We start from the raw sequence: 17,784 nt of genomic DNA on the forward strand, positions 1-17,784 counted from the left end.
TGAGCCCACCAGTGTCCACCAATTTAGTGTTAATGGGTGTCATCTTGCATCCACTGCTTCCAACATCTTGCTACTGCTGTCCAGATACAAAGCTATTCTTCCGAACGACCACCTCCTTCCTATAGTCCAATGACACGACCCCTCAAAGTCGTGTAATTGATAAGGTGCTCGAGTAAGTCTTCGAGGCAATTATCACTTGCAATTGCGACCGACTGACACAGATAAGCAAGGTCAGATTGTCACAGCGAGTGTCTGATGGATTTTATATAGATCGTTAAAAAAAAATTCCAAATAGAAATAACAAATAATCTGATCATCTATTGGTGGTGAAACTTATCATTTGCATATCTCCTTGGAAGGTATTTGCAAACCGTATTTGAAATCGAAGAATCTAGAAATAATTTAAAGGGTATGCTACGATAATTATATCAGAGAGTGTATTTATAAATATAAATTTATAATTTTAGTTCAAACTCAAAAACAACATTGTTATTTTTAAACTTTGCAGATTAAAATGTGTTCAAAGTTTTCCCAAAAATATAACTGCTTCACCGGTCCTAATATTAGTTACATTTATTCTCTTCGTGTCGTAGAATGATAGTTTATACAGCTTACTTTAATTTGGAAGCCGTCGATTCTTATCAAATTTTTTGTTTTGGTAAAGCTTTGTAGACAACGAATAATAGTGTTATATTTTCTTTTTTAATACTCTATTTCGCTATCGCAAGAAAATATATTAAGATTCCATAAAATAAATTCACTATAGTCTCTTTCTATTAAATTTTTCACCGTATTTCGATTAATTTTCTGTTAGTGGGCGTCGCTATCGGCAATATATTTGATGTTTCTAAAGCAAGTTTTGTTTATATCCTATATAAAAAAAAAAACAAGTTTATTCTCAATGCCTTACGGGATATTTTATGATCGAAATGAATGAATATAATGTATATACATGTTTGAATTATTTGTGCATTAAATAATTAAACTAAAAAAATAATATAAAATACAACTAACGTGTTAAAACTAAAATTATTTCACTAAATTCTTTAAAGGATTATCACTGAAAATGAGAAATTGGTTTCAAATTATCAAAGGAATTCGATATGGCTGAAATTTCAGTAAGAGACGAGTCAAAATTGAAAATTAAACGAGCAATTATTTATTGTGTCATGGTCAATAATACCGGGTTGCAATTTTTAATCACATTTTTAATTTATTTAATTTAAAATATACGCTCTCCATCTCAAATTATTAGTGGCTTGCCCCTGTACATCATGCTTTTCCTTTAACAATAGAGTCGTGCCGGCTATTAACGTCTTCCCGGGGAAAATTTTTGAATTGAAACAATGTTAATTCCGGTACGTAACGGAAGTACGTATGTAGTTAATCGGGGCATCCTGCCACTAAAGTTTCCATATCTGGTCTCGTTTTTCACCTATCTAACTCCGTTCCTGAGGTTAAGAAAAGACGGACGACAGTGGGAATTTATAGGTCTGCAATGTTTTCAAATTGCAGCCCAATAATTTAATTAATTAAATAATATAATACGTAGAAAAATCATTTTCATAGTTTATAATCATCATTTGAATTTGATATATATATATATATAAAAGATAACTGTCAACATTAATTTATTAAAGATTTTTACAAACAAAATAAAACTTTTCAAAAAATTCTTTTCAACTACTGGAATGAAATTGGATACATTTTTATTACGGAAGTTCATTTATATCTATCTATAAATATTACAAAATATTAAAACAATTTCTATGATTAAGATTAATTGCAAGTAAAAATTCTTCTGCAGAAATTTAATTCCAAATTCGATTTATGAAAACACTTCAATTGTTATGGAGAAAATATAGATCATGTGAAAATACTTATTCTCAAGAAATCGATAAGTAATCGTAAAAAAAGTATTTTGAATTCTTACGAAAATATTGAATTTAGAAAGAATAGTTTAAATTATATTTTTTAGTATAAAATTATTGTATTCAAATTTTCAGAGACACAAATAAATACATCATATATATATATATATATTNTTATTTATTTATTTGTGTGTCTGAAAATTTGAATACAATAATTAAGCAATTAAGTAATATATACACACACACACTGTATATTACTTAAGTCTACAGTTATTTAGCTAATGTTTATACAGACGAGCAAACAAAAGACAAAAGCTTATATACATATATATCTAATTCATTCTGACACCGTGTTTGTATGTGTACACACATAAACTATGATAGGTATTGTACAATATCGTAAGAGTTTTCTTGTAGTAGAAGAATTCATTCTTTCGAAAGAAAAATCAAAATCGTTTATCATGACTTGACAATCTTTAAAAAGTCATGTAAATGTTTTAAGTAAGAAACAATAATTTCTATATTAAGTATATTTGGTTTCCCGTTAAAACGATGTAGGAGTTACGTATTATTTCCAGTTAAAATGCCGTAGGAGTACGATTTTATAAAAGTATATTTAGCATCAATTTATTAAAAGAGAATAAACAAGCCAAATAAAACCCCGCAAAATAATCGTTAAATGATGGAGAACATTTATTATTATTGTCAAAAATACATCTGTACTCTAAAACTATGGGGAAAATATACAAATTTACTGTACAACTGATAGAGAAATTGCATTATTTTTGAACGAATTCGATCCAGTTGTCTCTCGATAAACACTAAATTTCAAACTTGATGTCTTCAATAATACACAAATAGTATATTGTATAACTCTAGCTTATTCTACTTTTTTTAGAGTAACGTTGTCAATTAACTTTCGAAAATATATTAATAAATTTAAAGCGATATCATTATTGATTTAATAGCAACTAAGCATAAAAGTAAATATATTTATTTATTCAACGAAACTAGTTTTTACATTACTACTACGTATTTTAACTTATTCCTTAAAGCATATAACACTTAGAAAATTGTCTAAAAGACAAATTTATTTGAAAACAATAGTAAAAACAAACATCAAATGGCGATAGTTTCGATCTTATCTAAAGTGTATTTTGAACGGAAAAAACATTATTACAAGATTGTCAAAATCGAGTTATTTCTCTATATTTTAAGGGTAATAAAAAGAAAAAAATTAACTTTTGAAAGATTTGAATATTGGGTCTAAATCGAACTTTATAATGTGTAAATTTGTTATTTAAGGAGGAGTGGGAGAAGTTACATTTGCCGTCTTCTGAAGAATTTCTTAAAAGGAGAAAGATATATTTTTAATTCTTTGTCGAATGTCATTTTTCAAGAGATTTATTTAGCTTTTAACTTTTTATAGTTGGTATTTGTCACTTTGCACTAGCACTTTTACTTTTTACATTTAGTTATAAATAAATTATATGATGCAAGTACAGGTCACGTTTGGAAGAGAGAAGAAAAAAAAAAGGCAAATAATTTAAGTAAAATTAACTTTAAAACATTGAGAATAATAAAAACGACGAGCTATCACATGATTCTCTTATCAAATTAATATCTGACAAACTTTAGATATATTGAATTTATCTACCGACGATCAAATTTACCTGCTATTTAATCTAATAAATTTACGATATATTGTCGAACTAGTTAAAGCTAACTTTCGATTTTAAAACAATTATTATAATCAATTTATTTGACCATTTAATATATGCGCGAATAAATATACAGTATACTTAAAGTAACACCAGACATATTCTGTAATATATATATAAGCTATCATGTAAAATCGATCGATTCTATTTATTTATACAATGAATGAAAGGGAATGAATTAAGTCGAACAATGTTAGCAATTTCAAGATCGATTCAGAGCGATAGTGATAACTATTCATACCATGAAGCTTGAGATTTATATAATATTTTACAGAAATTTGCATGCAATAATAGCAATGCATTAACATTATTTTCACGTATCTTGTTTTCGATATTAAAACGTATTTTAGATTCTAAGATGGCTATATAAGTTATATTTTTTTTATTTTGAAAAGCTAGGAAAATAAAATATATGCAATAAAAACAATTTACATATAGTTAAAGTAAACAAAAAAAAAATCAAAATTTTACAAACTTAAATTGTATTAACCGTCCTTTTTGCTTTGTATTCTCTTGATTACTAAAGTATTTAAAAGTGTTTTGGGTTAACAGTAGCAGATTATGTTCCTTTCAGGCCCTAGGCGCAATTTTGCTATAAGGTCCTTTAATTAAGTAAAAGTTATTTTAATATTAAAAATACAATAAAAGAGTCAATTTACGAGCTATGTCACTGTTCTTACCGGAGTGCAAAATACTGTATACACTTTTTAACGTTCACTAAATTTTTTGCTGTCATTTTTCAGGTCTCTCGAGACGACGAGGCCCTAGTGTGCTTACTGGGTAATCCGCCATTGAGGTCAACGCTTTTTACAGACTTTATTAGCAAGAATAAAACGTTTAAACCTCAGTAACTTCAAAAGTATTTTCTTTCCAATTTGACGTTCATGGATTTGATCCCTCGTGCCAAATCTCGTAATTTTATAATACACGACCTAGGTAGCATACTGCAATTTCTACATTTCTGCAAAAATCAGTACTCCGAATTTCCCTTTAAGATTAAAAAATTAAAAAAGCTTGCGGTCGTTCACCTCCATCTTCGTAAATACAGACGTAATTTTCTTTTTATCTCATGCAGGTTTAATCCAACACAAAAGTTTATTCTGTTAACGTTTTAGTGTCGTGGAATGTGTGACAATTTATTCCGAAAAAACAATTAAAAAGTAAAAAGTTGTATATATATATAAAAAATTAAGCTTCTTCAGTTAATGCTGTTCTGAAAACAAATCAAAGTCAAATGCAATGTTTGGGTTAGGAAGATTTCATTATTCATAACATAATAATAATACAAATCAATTAGGTTATTTCATAATATTTTGGAAACATTTTTAGAGATGAAATAAAATATCGAATGTATGGGATTATTTATGCTAAGTGAGAAAACATTGAAGTTTCTTTTTTTTTTTTTGTTTTGTATTCTGTAAGAGGTTTAAGTTTCCTTCCATTTTCCAATATTAAAGTTTTGTATCCTTGTTTTTCTAGTGGTATGCTATACATGCCTGATCTGTACTGTCTCTAATCATTTGGCTATAACTGAAATCTGCAGTGTGGGAAGTAGTCAAAAAGGAAGATTCCTACTCAATTTTAATAATATATTATGCTACCAACAAAGACCAGGGAGTGGGTGAAAAACAGTTCTTTTATTCTGATGCTAAGGTAATCTGGTGGAAACAATTTTCACTTAATTCTACTGTTTAAATAGTTAAATTTTGAGACTGAATATCCACTGTTGCGCATAGAAATCCTAATTATTTCTAAGTGATTTTAATGCAGTGTGGAAAAAGAACACTTGTAAGTCATATGTGTGATACAAATAACAGGCTCATTAAAAATTAGGATGATGTATTCTCTCTAGATGTATGTATTTATCAATAAAATTTTATGTGGATTGAAATTTTCTTAATTATGTGAAAACTTACAATTTTTTTAATTAAAAGTGTTTGTGTAGTACAATTATTTGAAATGTGAAGCTTTACTAACAGCTGCATTCATTAATTGTATCTGCTACAATGCAACAACAAGGACAAAGTCAACTTTACGATAAAGCTGAATTATAGCCTTTATTTGATATTAAAGAGTTATTTCGAATGTATTATAATCTACTGCTTTTTATCTTATTTTTATTCTGAAAAGAAAAATGCTTATTTTATGTTTACTGCATTTCACATCACAACTGAGAATGGAAGTATTCTCAAATATAAATAACATTTTCAAGGAATGAATGAATATATTTTTTCAGTATCTGTTATAACATACAAAATTCAAAAAATATATATATATATATATTTTTTTTCACTAACAAAAATGCTACAAAAAAATATTTGTGTGCAGCAAGTTATAGTTTGTAATTTTGAAATATTGAAAACAATTTTTTCGTCAAAGTCTAATAGAAAATAGTAATTTAAAATTTAAGTTGTTATCTTTAGAACAGATTTATTTTACTATTTTTGACAATTTTACAAACATATAGAAATTAATATTTGATTACTTAAAACTCAGGAAGTAGTTATTAATTTAAGGTTTCTTTTAAACCAATTTCTAAATTTGAAATTTTTATTTCTAGAATAACTACATGTTCAAATTTGTAACATTAATTTACAGTATATTAGTAAAATTAAATGAAATATAAACTTAAATACCAAATGTAAATACAATCAAAGTAATGTGATATTTTTGACTTAACTATTTAATACATGAAATAAAAAGTGAATATATATGTGTTATGGACCAAGTGATTAATAGGGCATTATTCATAATGACTAAAATGGGCACACAGTCTGATAAATATTGATTAATTTATTAAATTGACCAGACATTATGAATACAGCTACATTCTCTTTGGGCAATTTGATTTTAAAAAAACCTCCACTTTTTCATTAAGAATTATTTATTTTTTGTGAATTATTTCAAAGTATTTTAAAAACAACATGCAATCTTTTAAAAGTGAATATTATTAACTGTATTAATTAAACTAATATTAACAAAAAGTACTATTAACAAATTTATACTTCAATCAAAAAATCAATTTACAGGAAACTTTTGGAATTTCATTTTCGATATAAATTATATAAAAAATTAAATGATTTTTTGTTTATTTATTTGAGAAATTAAGATTTTGATGACATTGGAATTACATAATTTTTTCTTTCTAGCATTTGCATCTATTAGATTTGCAACCAATTTTGCAGCAGCATCAACTATAGACTTGGCCTCCAGAATGTGATGACTAAGGTCCAGATTTTTGGGTGCATTTTTATAATGGACTGGGTGCTCATTCGGGTGTTTTTTCCCTGTTTTGGGTGCTAGATTGGGTGCTCATTTGGGTGCTTTTTTCCGTTTTGGGTTCTAGTTTGGGTGCTTTTAAATACTATATTATTAAGACAAAAACCAACAAGTAGTATTATATTTACAAACTACATAGTTGTTTATTGCAATTTATACATAAAGATGAGCATTGTAATTTACAACAGTAACCATTTCAATGTTCTTAAAAGTGAAGTTTTCACTTTTGGAAGATAGGATGTCTTTATATAACGATAAAGATTTTTCTACGTCGACCAAAATTAAGGGGGCACGTTTCATTTTTAATTGGAATTCTAGTTCAGTGCAATCCAAAATATTTTTCAAATCAGGATTTTTTGATAAACTAGATCTGAGTTAGTCCAGGGCAAAACTGTCCAGTACATCAAGTGCCTGACTTACAACATTCCACTGATCCTGCATTTCAATTCCACATCTTTCCAGCTTGTTGAATTTATCCACCAATAACCTGTATGAATGCACAGAGTAGAGCTCTATGGTCACTACTGGATCAGTGACCAGTTTTTTGATACTGTTGACGGTCACAGAATTGACAGGAGGAGGTTCATTGATAAATGCATTAATTTTCTCAAAGTTCTCACAGTAGAATACCACAGTGTTTATCCAAGACCCCCAATGGGTGACCACCGGGTTGGGTGGTAATGGCAGCCCAGTTATGTGTTAGTACAAGTGCTCCTGACTATAGCACTTGAGAAGAACCATTTTCATTTTTCAAATGAAGTCATTGGCCTTGATATATTCTACAAGAATATGTTCACATACTCGGTATATGACATGGATAGGACCAGTACCTATTGTAGGGCATGGACAAGACCAGTCACATGCTTTAGGTTGTTGTAAATGCACTTCAGATTTGAGAATGCTGAAAACATGTAAGATGCTTTATCTGTAACGACAAGCCAAACCTTTTTGTACTGGACACCATTTGGTCACAACTTGACGCAATCATCATTGAAAATACAAACTCAACTGTAGTTGAGTTTGTATTTTCAAGTTGGTACATTTTGAACAACATTGGTTGTACAGTACATAGTATCTAGATTGTGGTGCAACAAGAGCATTCAGCATGTACCGTTTTGTGGAATCTGTTGTTTCATCCAGTATAAACACTACAGGATTGTCACCGACAACGTCCAGGAGTTTAGATATTATTTGATCATAAACTGGTTTCACGTAGTTTTTTCTAAGAGTGCTCTCATTAGGGACAAACTTTCTTGTATATTTCTGGAGAAATGACTTAAAGGTGGATTGTTTACTTTATATAAGGGTATATTTGTGTTATATAAGGACCTTTTTCTGCTATTAACTTGTTTAATCAGTTATTTAAGCAATTATTCATATCACCTAATGATTGCTCCATGATCGTTACTTTTTTCAAAGAAGAAAACACTATTTTAAGAGACAAAAGTAAAATTAAAATGCCGCATAAAATTAACTACTAGTCACATAAATTTAAAATTCAGTACTAAATGCAATACGCACATGCAACTCAGATGTGAGTGCTGATTGGCTAGTGTATGTTGGATGATCACTCTCAGTTTATTGTTATCACTTTGCCCAACTAGATGATAATTTATCAAATTGACTGGTCATTATGAATACTGCTATGTTAAAACACCTGAAATTTATTACAATGTCCAGTTTTGTTTGTCATTAATATGGGCATTATGAAGGTCATTATGAATAATCACTTATTACATAACATATATATAAATGAAATCACAATTCTATGAAATATAAAAAAATTTACATTTTATATATATNTATGATTCTAATAACATTAGATGACTGATAAAATACTTGTGATTAAAATAAGTATAAGTGACACTTACTGTACATTTTATATATATATATATATATTTCACTGGATATTTTGCTGTACAATTGTCTTTCAAAATATATTCAAATAGCATATACAGTACAAAATACTTTAATCAGAGCAAAATGAATAAAATTAATTTTTTTACTTATAAAAATTAAAACAGAATTTTTGATAGAACTAGACACCATCAAATCATTTAAAAAGTTAATTCATTAGATTTATAATTAATTTTCTAAATTTGAGTAAAGGATAAGTTCATGTCTCAACAATGTTTTATATATCAAGATTTTAATTTAGTTCATTATATTATCATAAGAATAATGAATATTTTTAGAATGTTCAAAATACAAACGACCATATCAAAGACATGAGAGTAAAACTAAATATGAAACAAGAATACCAAAGAAATCCATTTATTTGTAATTTTCCAAAACATATTAAATTTAGGATCATAGTATCTCATTAATTGATCCTTACATTGACGGATTTCAAGATATTACCAATTACTACAGAATTCTCTCATTAATAACTATAACTTTTTAGTTAAGATTCATTTCAGAAATAAAAATAAAATAACAAAAGTAACCTGAAAATAATGATTTTGATTTGATTACATGAATATATAATTCACTAAAAAGTTTGATGCAGCAAACACAAAAATGCATTTTAGTCCACATTCTTTGTTATGTAGCTTTAACATTAAAAAAGTACAGCAATTAGTCATATAAAATGGAAATCATGATTAAAACAACAGGTGAATTGTTAAAACAAGCTCAACGGAATGAAGCTGAGTGTTTGTTACTATGTTAAATAGTGTTGAAGTGTAAACAGATATACATTATCAAATATATTAGAATTATCAATTCAAATTTTATGTTCACTGAAAATAAATCTCAAGATTCAGAAATACTTAAATTTTATATGCTCTGCATTTCTCTCTGTATATAACATTTATTTAAAAACCTTTGAGTTTTTAGAACTATTTTAACCAAAATTTCATAATTTCAATTCTATACCAGTGTAAATTCCTCCTAAAGTCAACATTACTTTCCTTTAAAACAATGAAAATAAATAAAATGATAACAAGCAATTATTAACTCTGACTTTGTCACAATGCCAGGCTGCAATTTTTAATCATATTTTTAATTTTTGATATAATAATCCAATTAAAAGCAACTGATATTTATGTTTATATATATATAATGAATAAGTACATACACAATATAGGATAAGAAATAATAAAAAGTAGAATACAGTCAATCCTTGATTTGATATCACCATTTGCTCACTTCCAAAGTTGACACTAAATCAAGCTGAATTGAATTAAAGCAACAATGCTCAAACAATGAAAATTATACACAAGAATGAGATTACATAGGAGTTGATGCATTTGAGACTTATTGCAAAATCATGTGATTTTCAATGACATTTACAATGCAAAATGATACATTTAGAAATTGGCAGATACTAAAGGGTTCTCTAATATGTATGAAGGAAATTTGTCCACAAGTATTCATTAACACTTTAAGAAGACGGTGCTATTTAACAGGGCACTATTTTGAGTTATGACTAAACACCATACACAATTTGTAATAATATCCCACAACAGACATAAGACTAAAAACACTTTCAACTGTTTTAAGAAAAAAAAAATCTATGTAAGTGTTACATACAAGTCACATTTTACATTTCTTTTCTGATGCAATTTGTCTACATACTTCGCAAAAATGATAAAAACTGTGAATACAACACAAGTGCACTTTACACCAAGTCATTTCATGTTAGACTGTACTTACATAGACTCAGACTACTGAAACTGAAAATAAAAACAACAAAATGTAAAACAAATGTTATATCTTTCCTCTCCCATCTCTCAACCTGATAATGAGGTAAATTGGTTAAAGTCCATCATCAGGAGGATTCAAGAATCAAGACTTATTAAACTTATTAAACATACATTTGTTATAAAAAATTTATAAACCTAGTATAGAAGAAAACTGTAAAATTATAAATTCTGGACTATTAACAAATGCACGAAGATTATTACTTAAATAACTCATTACATTATTTTTTTTGTACTTTTGATCTTTGGTTAATTTAAATTCTTGCAATGCTCTAGCATTTTACATTTTGCAATTGCTCTCTTACTATATAACATTTATATTTTTAATTAGAATTCTGTTTAGAATTTGAAAACTACTTAAAAGTGCTAAAAACATTTGTTAGTCTTATGCTTATTGCCATACTAAAGTTGTACATATTCTATTTTTTAGTATTTGAACATAGCACTTCATTAGAATTAGTAATAATAAAGTTTTTGTAGTTTGAAATTCAAAACAATAAATTATATTTAATTATGATAATTACAAAACAAAATAATCAAATAATTACTAAAGGATAAATTTGAATTATGACCAAAATCAGTCCAATATTAGTAATGTAAGTGACTGTCTAAATGTCAAAAGAATTAAGTGTCTTGACTAAAATATTTTACTCTTTCCTTGCTAATATAATGTAAGAAAAAAAAAACATGCATTTTTCAATATTCTTATCTTTATACAGTGCATTTTAAATGTATTAGAAAAGAAAATTATTATGTACAAACAACCTTAAGAACAACTGTTAACATCCAAAATTTGCTAAATTAAAAAAATATTATTATTATTATTATTATTATTATTACAAACTTTATAAAACATCTTTAGATACTGACAAGTGAGCTTGTAACAAATTGATGTTATATATTGTGTTTTAAATGAAAATAAGCTTTTTAAAATTACTATTATATAATTAGTCCCAACACATATTACAGAATAAATTTTTTGAAAATGTATGATTTGTAAAGAAAAGAGACATCTAAATGCTACTTTGTATCAAATGTTCTGTATCTAATGAGGGCAAAAAGTACTAAAACACACAATGAATCTTAAATAAGTGGTATTGGTGTAGTTGTAAGTCTTTTGGCAAGTTGAAACTATATTCTCCAGTTTGGATATTTTTTCACAGTCAATTAATCAAAAGATCATCAGCCATTTAGAAAAACCAGATTACTTCTGTCATTATTACTTCTATTTACTTTCTACTACTTTTACTCTTTACAAGTTTCAGATTAAGCTACACAGAGCAGTCATTGAAATCAAAATCATTCTTCTTCTGCCAACAATATCTATTATAATTCAAATAGATTTGGGTAGTTTTACTAACAGTAAAAACCAACAGATACAGAAAGGCATTTTTATAAACCTTTATATATTTAAGAAGTAAGAAAAAACTTTGAATTTTTTATTTAATTAGGTGAATTCTATTTTAGTGAATGCCATTAAAAAATTTTTGATTGGTTTAACATGGGAGATTTACACTCAATAGAATCATCTAACAATCTACTAGAAAAAATTTTAGCAGTCTTAATTTCAAATTGATTTTTTTAATGTATAAATATAAAATTTGATAGTTTTACTAATTAAAATTGGAAGTATTTGACAAAGTTTCAAAAGTTCAAATAATTCAATTTCAATGTCTTTATTAATTGGTTCTATTAGAACAAAAGTCTCTAACATTTTTCTAAAAAAGGCCATGTGAGCCATAGAAGATAAGTCTGGGGTCCAAAATATGGAAGATAGTCAAAAGATTAAGATTTTTTTCATTTCCATATGTTTTGAAAAATGGATGAGGAGTTGGGTTTTTTTAACTTGTCCCTTTTACCTCGTGAGAAGTTGGTAAGACTAATTGTAATCTGAATTACTTTTGTTACTACTAGTTTGAATTTTGTCTTTTTGCCCTGTGGATACTAAAAGAGCTTGTTTTAATCATTAATCATATTTGTCACTGGCAGATCCATAATAGCTGTGGTAGGATGGTGAGGGACAGGGATTGACATATCTGGAACAAATTGTCCATAAAAATTTCTGAGATTTTTCAATCTATCCAGATTCATTCTTAGATTCCTCAGAGTGGTAGGATGACATCTTAACTGCTTTGGCCATCTGACTGTCTCATCATTATCATAAATAAAAAGAGAAAATGTTCCTAAAATTGTATACATTTTCTTTTATCAGTTTTTTTGAAGTTTGTGTTTTTTTCACATTGTGTTTGGAATTTATTACTGTAAAGTTATCAACCATAATTAATTCCAACTGACTTTCTAAAAACTTATATGCTTTGAACTAGTTCAAATGTTGATAAAACATGTCAGTGGAAACAAGTAACTTGAGTTGGATAATTATGCTTCAGGGCTGTAGGTTGGAGACACTGTGTTAGAAATTTATATCTGTAAAAATTTCTATTATTGTTCCAATAGTAATCAATTTTCACTACCCAGATATTCTTATTTCCATATTAAAAGTAGAAAATGATGCTTACTTGAGAACATTCTATGTTTTTCATTTTATGCTTATAAAAAGTTATAATGAAATATCTTAAAATTTTACTTAGAGAGATAAAATACAACTGCATAATTGTTGGATGACTTTTTACTACTGTATAAGACTTAAATTAGCTCAAGTGGCAGAGACTATTAATTGCTAATTGGATTTATTTAAATAACAACAGTATCAAAACCACTCAAATATCTCTTAGAAATGTAATAAAAAAACTATAAATTTTAAATATTAACAAATATTAAATTTTTAACATGTAATAATTATTTGGTCTTTACAAAATAATTTATTTGTAAGATCTTAAATATTTAAACATTTATTTATTTTATTTTTCCTGAAAAATTCATTAAATCATTATATATATATATTTTGGAAATTAAAATGTAAAATTTTAATTATATATAATTTGAAATAGTTTAAGAAAATTATATTTTATTACATTATAAAATAAAACTAAATATTTACCTATAGCCATCCATATTGCAAATCTTATCCAAGTGTTTTCAGGTAAATACAATATTAAATAAATATTGATAAATATACTTAGTAATGGGGTAAACGGTACTAATGGCACCTATTTTAAAAAATTTTTATTTTTTAAGAAAAAAATGTATGTATCATTTATTAATTTTTCAAATTTTACCTTAAAATTTGTTTTCTCTTGATTTTTAGGCTGAAGACTAAGGGCTATAAAAGCTACAATAACTAACACTGTGAGCAAACACAATCCTATTATTACACCTAAGTTTTTCTCTAATATTTTATTAAAGAAGAAGCATAAAATAACATCAATGCCAATTAAGAGTAATCCTGCAAATAAAAGTATTTTNATGAAGTTCTGATAAATGTTATATATTTTTACATTATGCACTTGTTATGAGTTTACAGAAAAAGCATACAACTCAATCCAGATTTCAGTTTGAAAATAATGAAAATATATTTGTTATATAAGCCACTCTTTACATAATACTTGAAATCATTCATTCTTAAACACTTTGAAAGATTAATTTATACTATTAAAAATAAAAATAATAGTTTTGATATTAGATTTTAATAAAAATAATTTTTATAAAACATTCTTATTTGATAAATGAACAATTTCTTTTTATAACTTTTGTATGTTTCATGAGCAACAATAAAAACAACATTTTTGATCAACATACTTAGTTATACGATTGAAATTTTATATATATTTTTTCTATCAAATTTTGTTTACATTTATCAACTATTGATTAAAAAAATTTAATTATTCAATGTGAAGTAAATGAAACTAGACTCATGAAACAATTAATAACTTTAATAAATAAAAACAGCTTCTGATTTCCTTAAATATTTTCAGAAACTTAATATTCACCTACAGAAAAATTTTCAGAGGTGTCATTTCTCCAAGAATTATTTCTTGAACTGCCACCTCTGAAAATGTTCTGCCTGAAGCATACGCTTTCTTTGCTGGTGCTTTGAACCGGCTCTATTACTTAGTAGCTATAGACAACACGCATCATTATCACAAATACTTTATCATTTTTCAATGTGTATATATAGTGTACATCATATACATACACAAAAACAGCAAAATACAACATAATTTATGTATACAGAATGCTTAGGCTTACAATATGAGCCAACAGAATAATAATCAATACTGTAGTTCTGATTTGACAACAATGTTAGACCACAAATGCATAGATATGAATATAGGTTTCAGATGGCATCAGGAACATATGAGATAAACATTACAGTTATTTTTGTGTACACAGTCATCATTAATATCATTAATTTTAAATAAGAACCCATCAGTATGTATGATCAAGATAAGTTTGCTATGCATTAGACATGGCCAGCCCAGTTCAGTGTTTACAAACTTGACCTGAACTGATTGCATTAAAATTAAAAAGAAAAGAATGAGATAAGGTAGGCTTACCAGAAATCCGTTTTGACCAGGATTGTCCCGGTTTGATGATGTTGTCTCAGTGTCCTGGCCAATTTGTCATTTTGTCCCAGTTATTTGGTAAAATTTTAAAAGTGCCGAATATACAAGTAGTAAAAATAGTGCAGCCTCAAGTAAAATGGCGATTTGGCAACTACCCCTCTGTTACACTCACTGTTGCCAATCTAAATATTTCATATCTAAATCTAAGTACTTTTAATGTTGTCTAGATATTTTCCTCAAAAATTTATAGCATATGGCCTAATGAATTTAGATGTTTTATTTTGTCATTCATATATTTTTTCACAGAATTTATAATAGCACGCAGCCTATGAGATCCAGATATTTTTATTTCATTTTTTTAGGTATTTTGTTTCAATTATAGTTGGCAAGACTGAAGCTTACACTAGCCACGTCATTGCTGCACATATCATATCTTAGTCGAGTTCAAATTGCTGGTCGGCATTTGTGATTATTTCGTACAGTATATTAAATTAATTTAATCTCTAAAATGTGAAAAAGAACCCATGTGTTTACTGATGATTGAAAAAAGTTTGCGATCGTATTGCTGAAGTGAAATATGAACTGTGCTTTTAGAATTTTCAGTAACTCATGGCAGGCATTCAAACATTAAAAATCACTTGAAATGTGAGGCATAGCAACAGGAACTTCCTCAAATGTATTGTCATATTTTAAATGTACTGATTTAAGTGACAAAGAATTTTTAAAAAAGTTCACACTAGTGATAAATGTTAATTAATAATAAGATATGTTTAGTTCTGCTATTAAAAATTGCTTTTAACTCGTTTTTATTAACAACTACTTTATTTAGCCTTTTCAATCATAGGTACTTAGCCTAGTAGGCTTAATTTTCTGTTGTGAGTATTTTCTCAAAATTGTCCCAGTTTGAGAAAAAAATATCTTAGGCTTACCATAATATAAAGCCTAAGATAAGGTATATCTCATTCTTTTCCTTTTAATTTTACAAACTTTACTTACATTATATATATTGCTAGACCTGAAAAAATTAATGTTTTTAATACTTATTTTTGTTAAATGAACTTCTGTGACTTTTATATATGTTGTACTTTGGACATCTCTGTAACTTTGATTCAAATTATGCTACTGCTCATAATAAATCTTCAATAGCATGTGTTCCTAAGAATATTTTTCTGATGAAGTTCTGATAAATGTTATATATTTTTACATTATGCACTTGTTATGAGTTTACAGAAAAAGCATACAACTCAATCCAGATTTCAGTTTGAAAATAATGAAAATATATTTGTTATATAAGCCACTCTTTACATAATACTTGAAATCATTCATTCTTAAACACTTTGAAAGATTAATTTATACTATTAAAAATAAAAATAATAGTTTTGATATTAGATTTTAATAAAAATAATTTTGATTTTACTTTATATTTTTTATATATATAATAAACAGAGCCTAAATCTGTTAAAAATGATATATGTGATTTCATAGATTAAAGATGAACCAAAATACAATACTTTATCCATGTATCTTCTGATTTAGAAACACAGTATAAATTTATCCAATTAATGATGTCTCAACTAATTGGATGTGGAGTAATAGCTGGAGCAGTACTAGAACAGTCAATTGGTAAGTTTATACTGCTTTTATAAAGAGGAAATATTTATAGAAGATGCTAGTGATGAAAAGAGCAACCCATATGTATTCTTTACTTCTGATTGTTTGCAAAAGACTACATTAACAGAAGGTAGGATCTCTGATGGAGAAGCAATAAGAAGAAAGTTTGAGAGTAAAGCGAATGTTTACAGATGTCCATATAAGTAGTTTAGAACAACATAAGACATCATTCAGTCTATTAGACTAGTGTTTCTCAACTGGTGAAAATGTAAGCATTACTCTTGAAATGTCTGTATTAGAAATACAAAAAAATAATACTATTTATCATTATGTATTGTTCTTAATTATTAAAATTTATTTACATATGATTTTAATTTATTTTACTTTTCAGCAATTGATGTAGCAATATGTCTTGAGTATAACTATTATAATTGGACATTTTATTTTATCAATAATACTAACAGATTTTATCATGTAATCCATTAAATACATTTCTAATTGCAAAATCATTAATACTTTTATTGTTTTATAAATGATTTGTTGTTTGGAATTGAACCTAATTCTAATTTTTATTTCAAAATCAGTTCCAAGATATAGTTGCAACTTGTGTTACACCAATTCACATAATTTGCAACTATATCTTGAATTCATCTGAAACATTAAATTAACTGTTATGTTTGTTATTATTTGCTGTTTATCCATGCTATATCAGATGCAGCACCTTAGTTTCATAGAAACAAAAACTAAAGCAAGAAATTATTTACATATTACTTCAACTTATCAACATCATTAACTAAACTTAATCAAAGAATTGCTGTTTCGAAATGTAAAGTCAAAATTCTCGTTCAACTGATTATATAATCACATTTTGCTAATTGTAATTTTTCATCTAACAATTTATTATTACTACTGTATTTATATATTTGTCTGCAATCTTTATTAGTTTTCTTTATTTTTCACATAAATATAAAATACTTTTACTTATATTTAGTATAATTATACTTGTTAAATAAAGTTATTATAAAATTTTAATTTTCTAATTTATATACTATTCCTTAACATGTACAGTACATATCTACATACATAATTTATTGTATTCTGCATAATTGAAAAAAAAAAAAAAAAACCACGCATC

The 17,784-nt window shown here is 26.7% G+C and overlaps 1 protein-coding gene across 1 annotated transcript in view; it reads right to left on the reverse strand.

Annotated features, from left to right (window-relative positions):
• Positions 1-17,784, reverse strand: part of LOC111628111 (cationic amino acid transporter 2-like) — a 50,546-nt gene that overhangs the window by 5,731 nt on the left and 27,031 nt on the right. Inside the window, exons 5-6 of the mRNA XM_023371834.1 lie at positions 13,752-13,918; positions 13,574-13,682 (exon numbers count right to left, since the gene is read on the reverse strand). Coding sequence (XP_023227602.1) covers positions 13,574-13,682; positions 13,752-13,918 — 276 coding nt within the window. The remainder of the gene's footprint in view (positions 1-13,573; positions 13,683-13,751; positions 13,919-17,784) is intronic.

The sequence above is a fragment of the Centruroides sculpturatus genome, unplaced genomic scaffold (genome assembly GCF_000671375.1).
Source record: "Centruroides sculpturatus isolate CEXI.00-Female unplaced genomic scaffold, Cexi_2.0 scaffold430, whole genome shotgun sequence".
NCBI lineage: Eukaryota > Metazoa > Arthropoda > Arachnida > Scorpiones > Buthidae > Centruroides > Centruroides sculpturatus.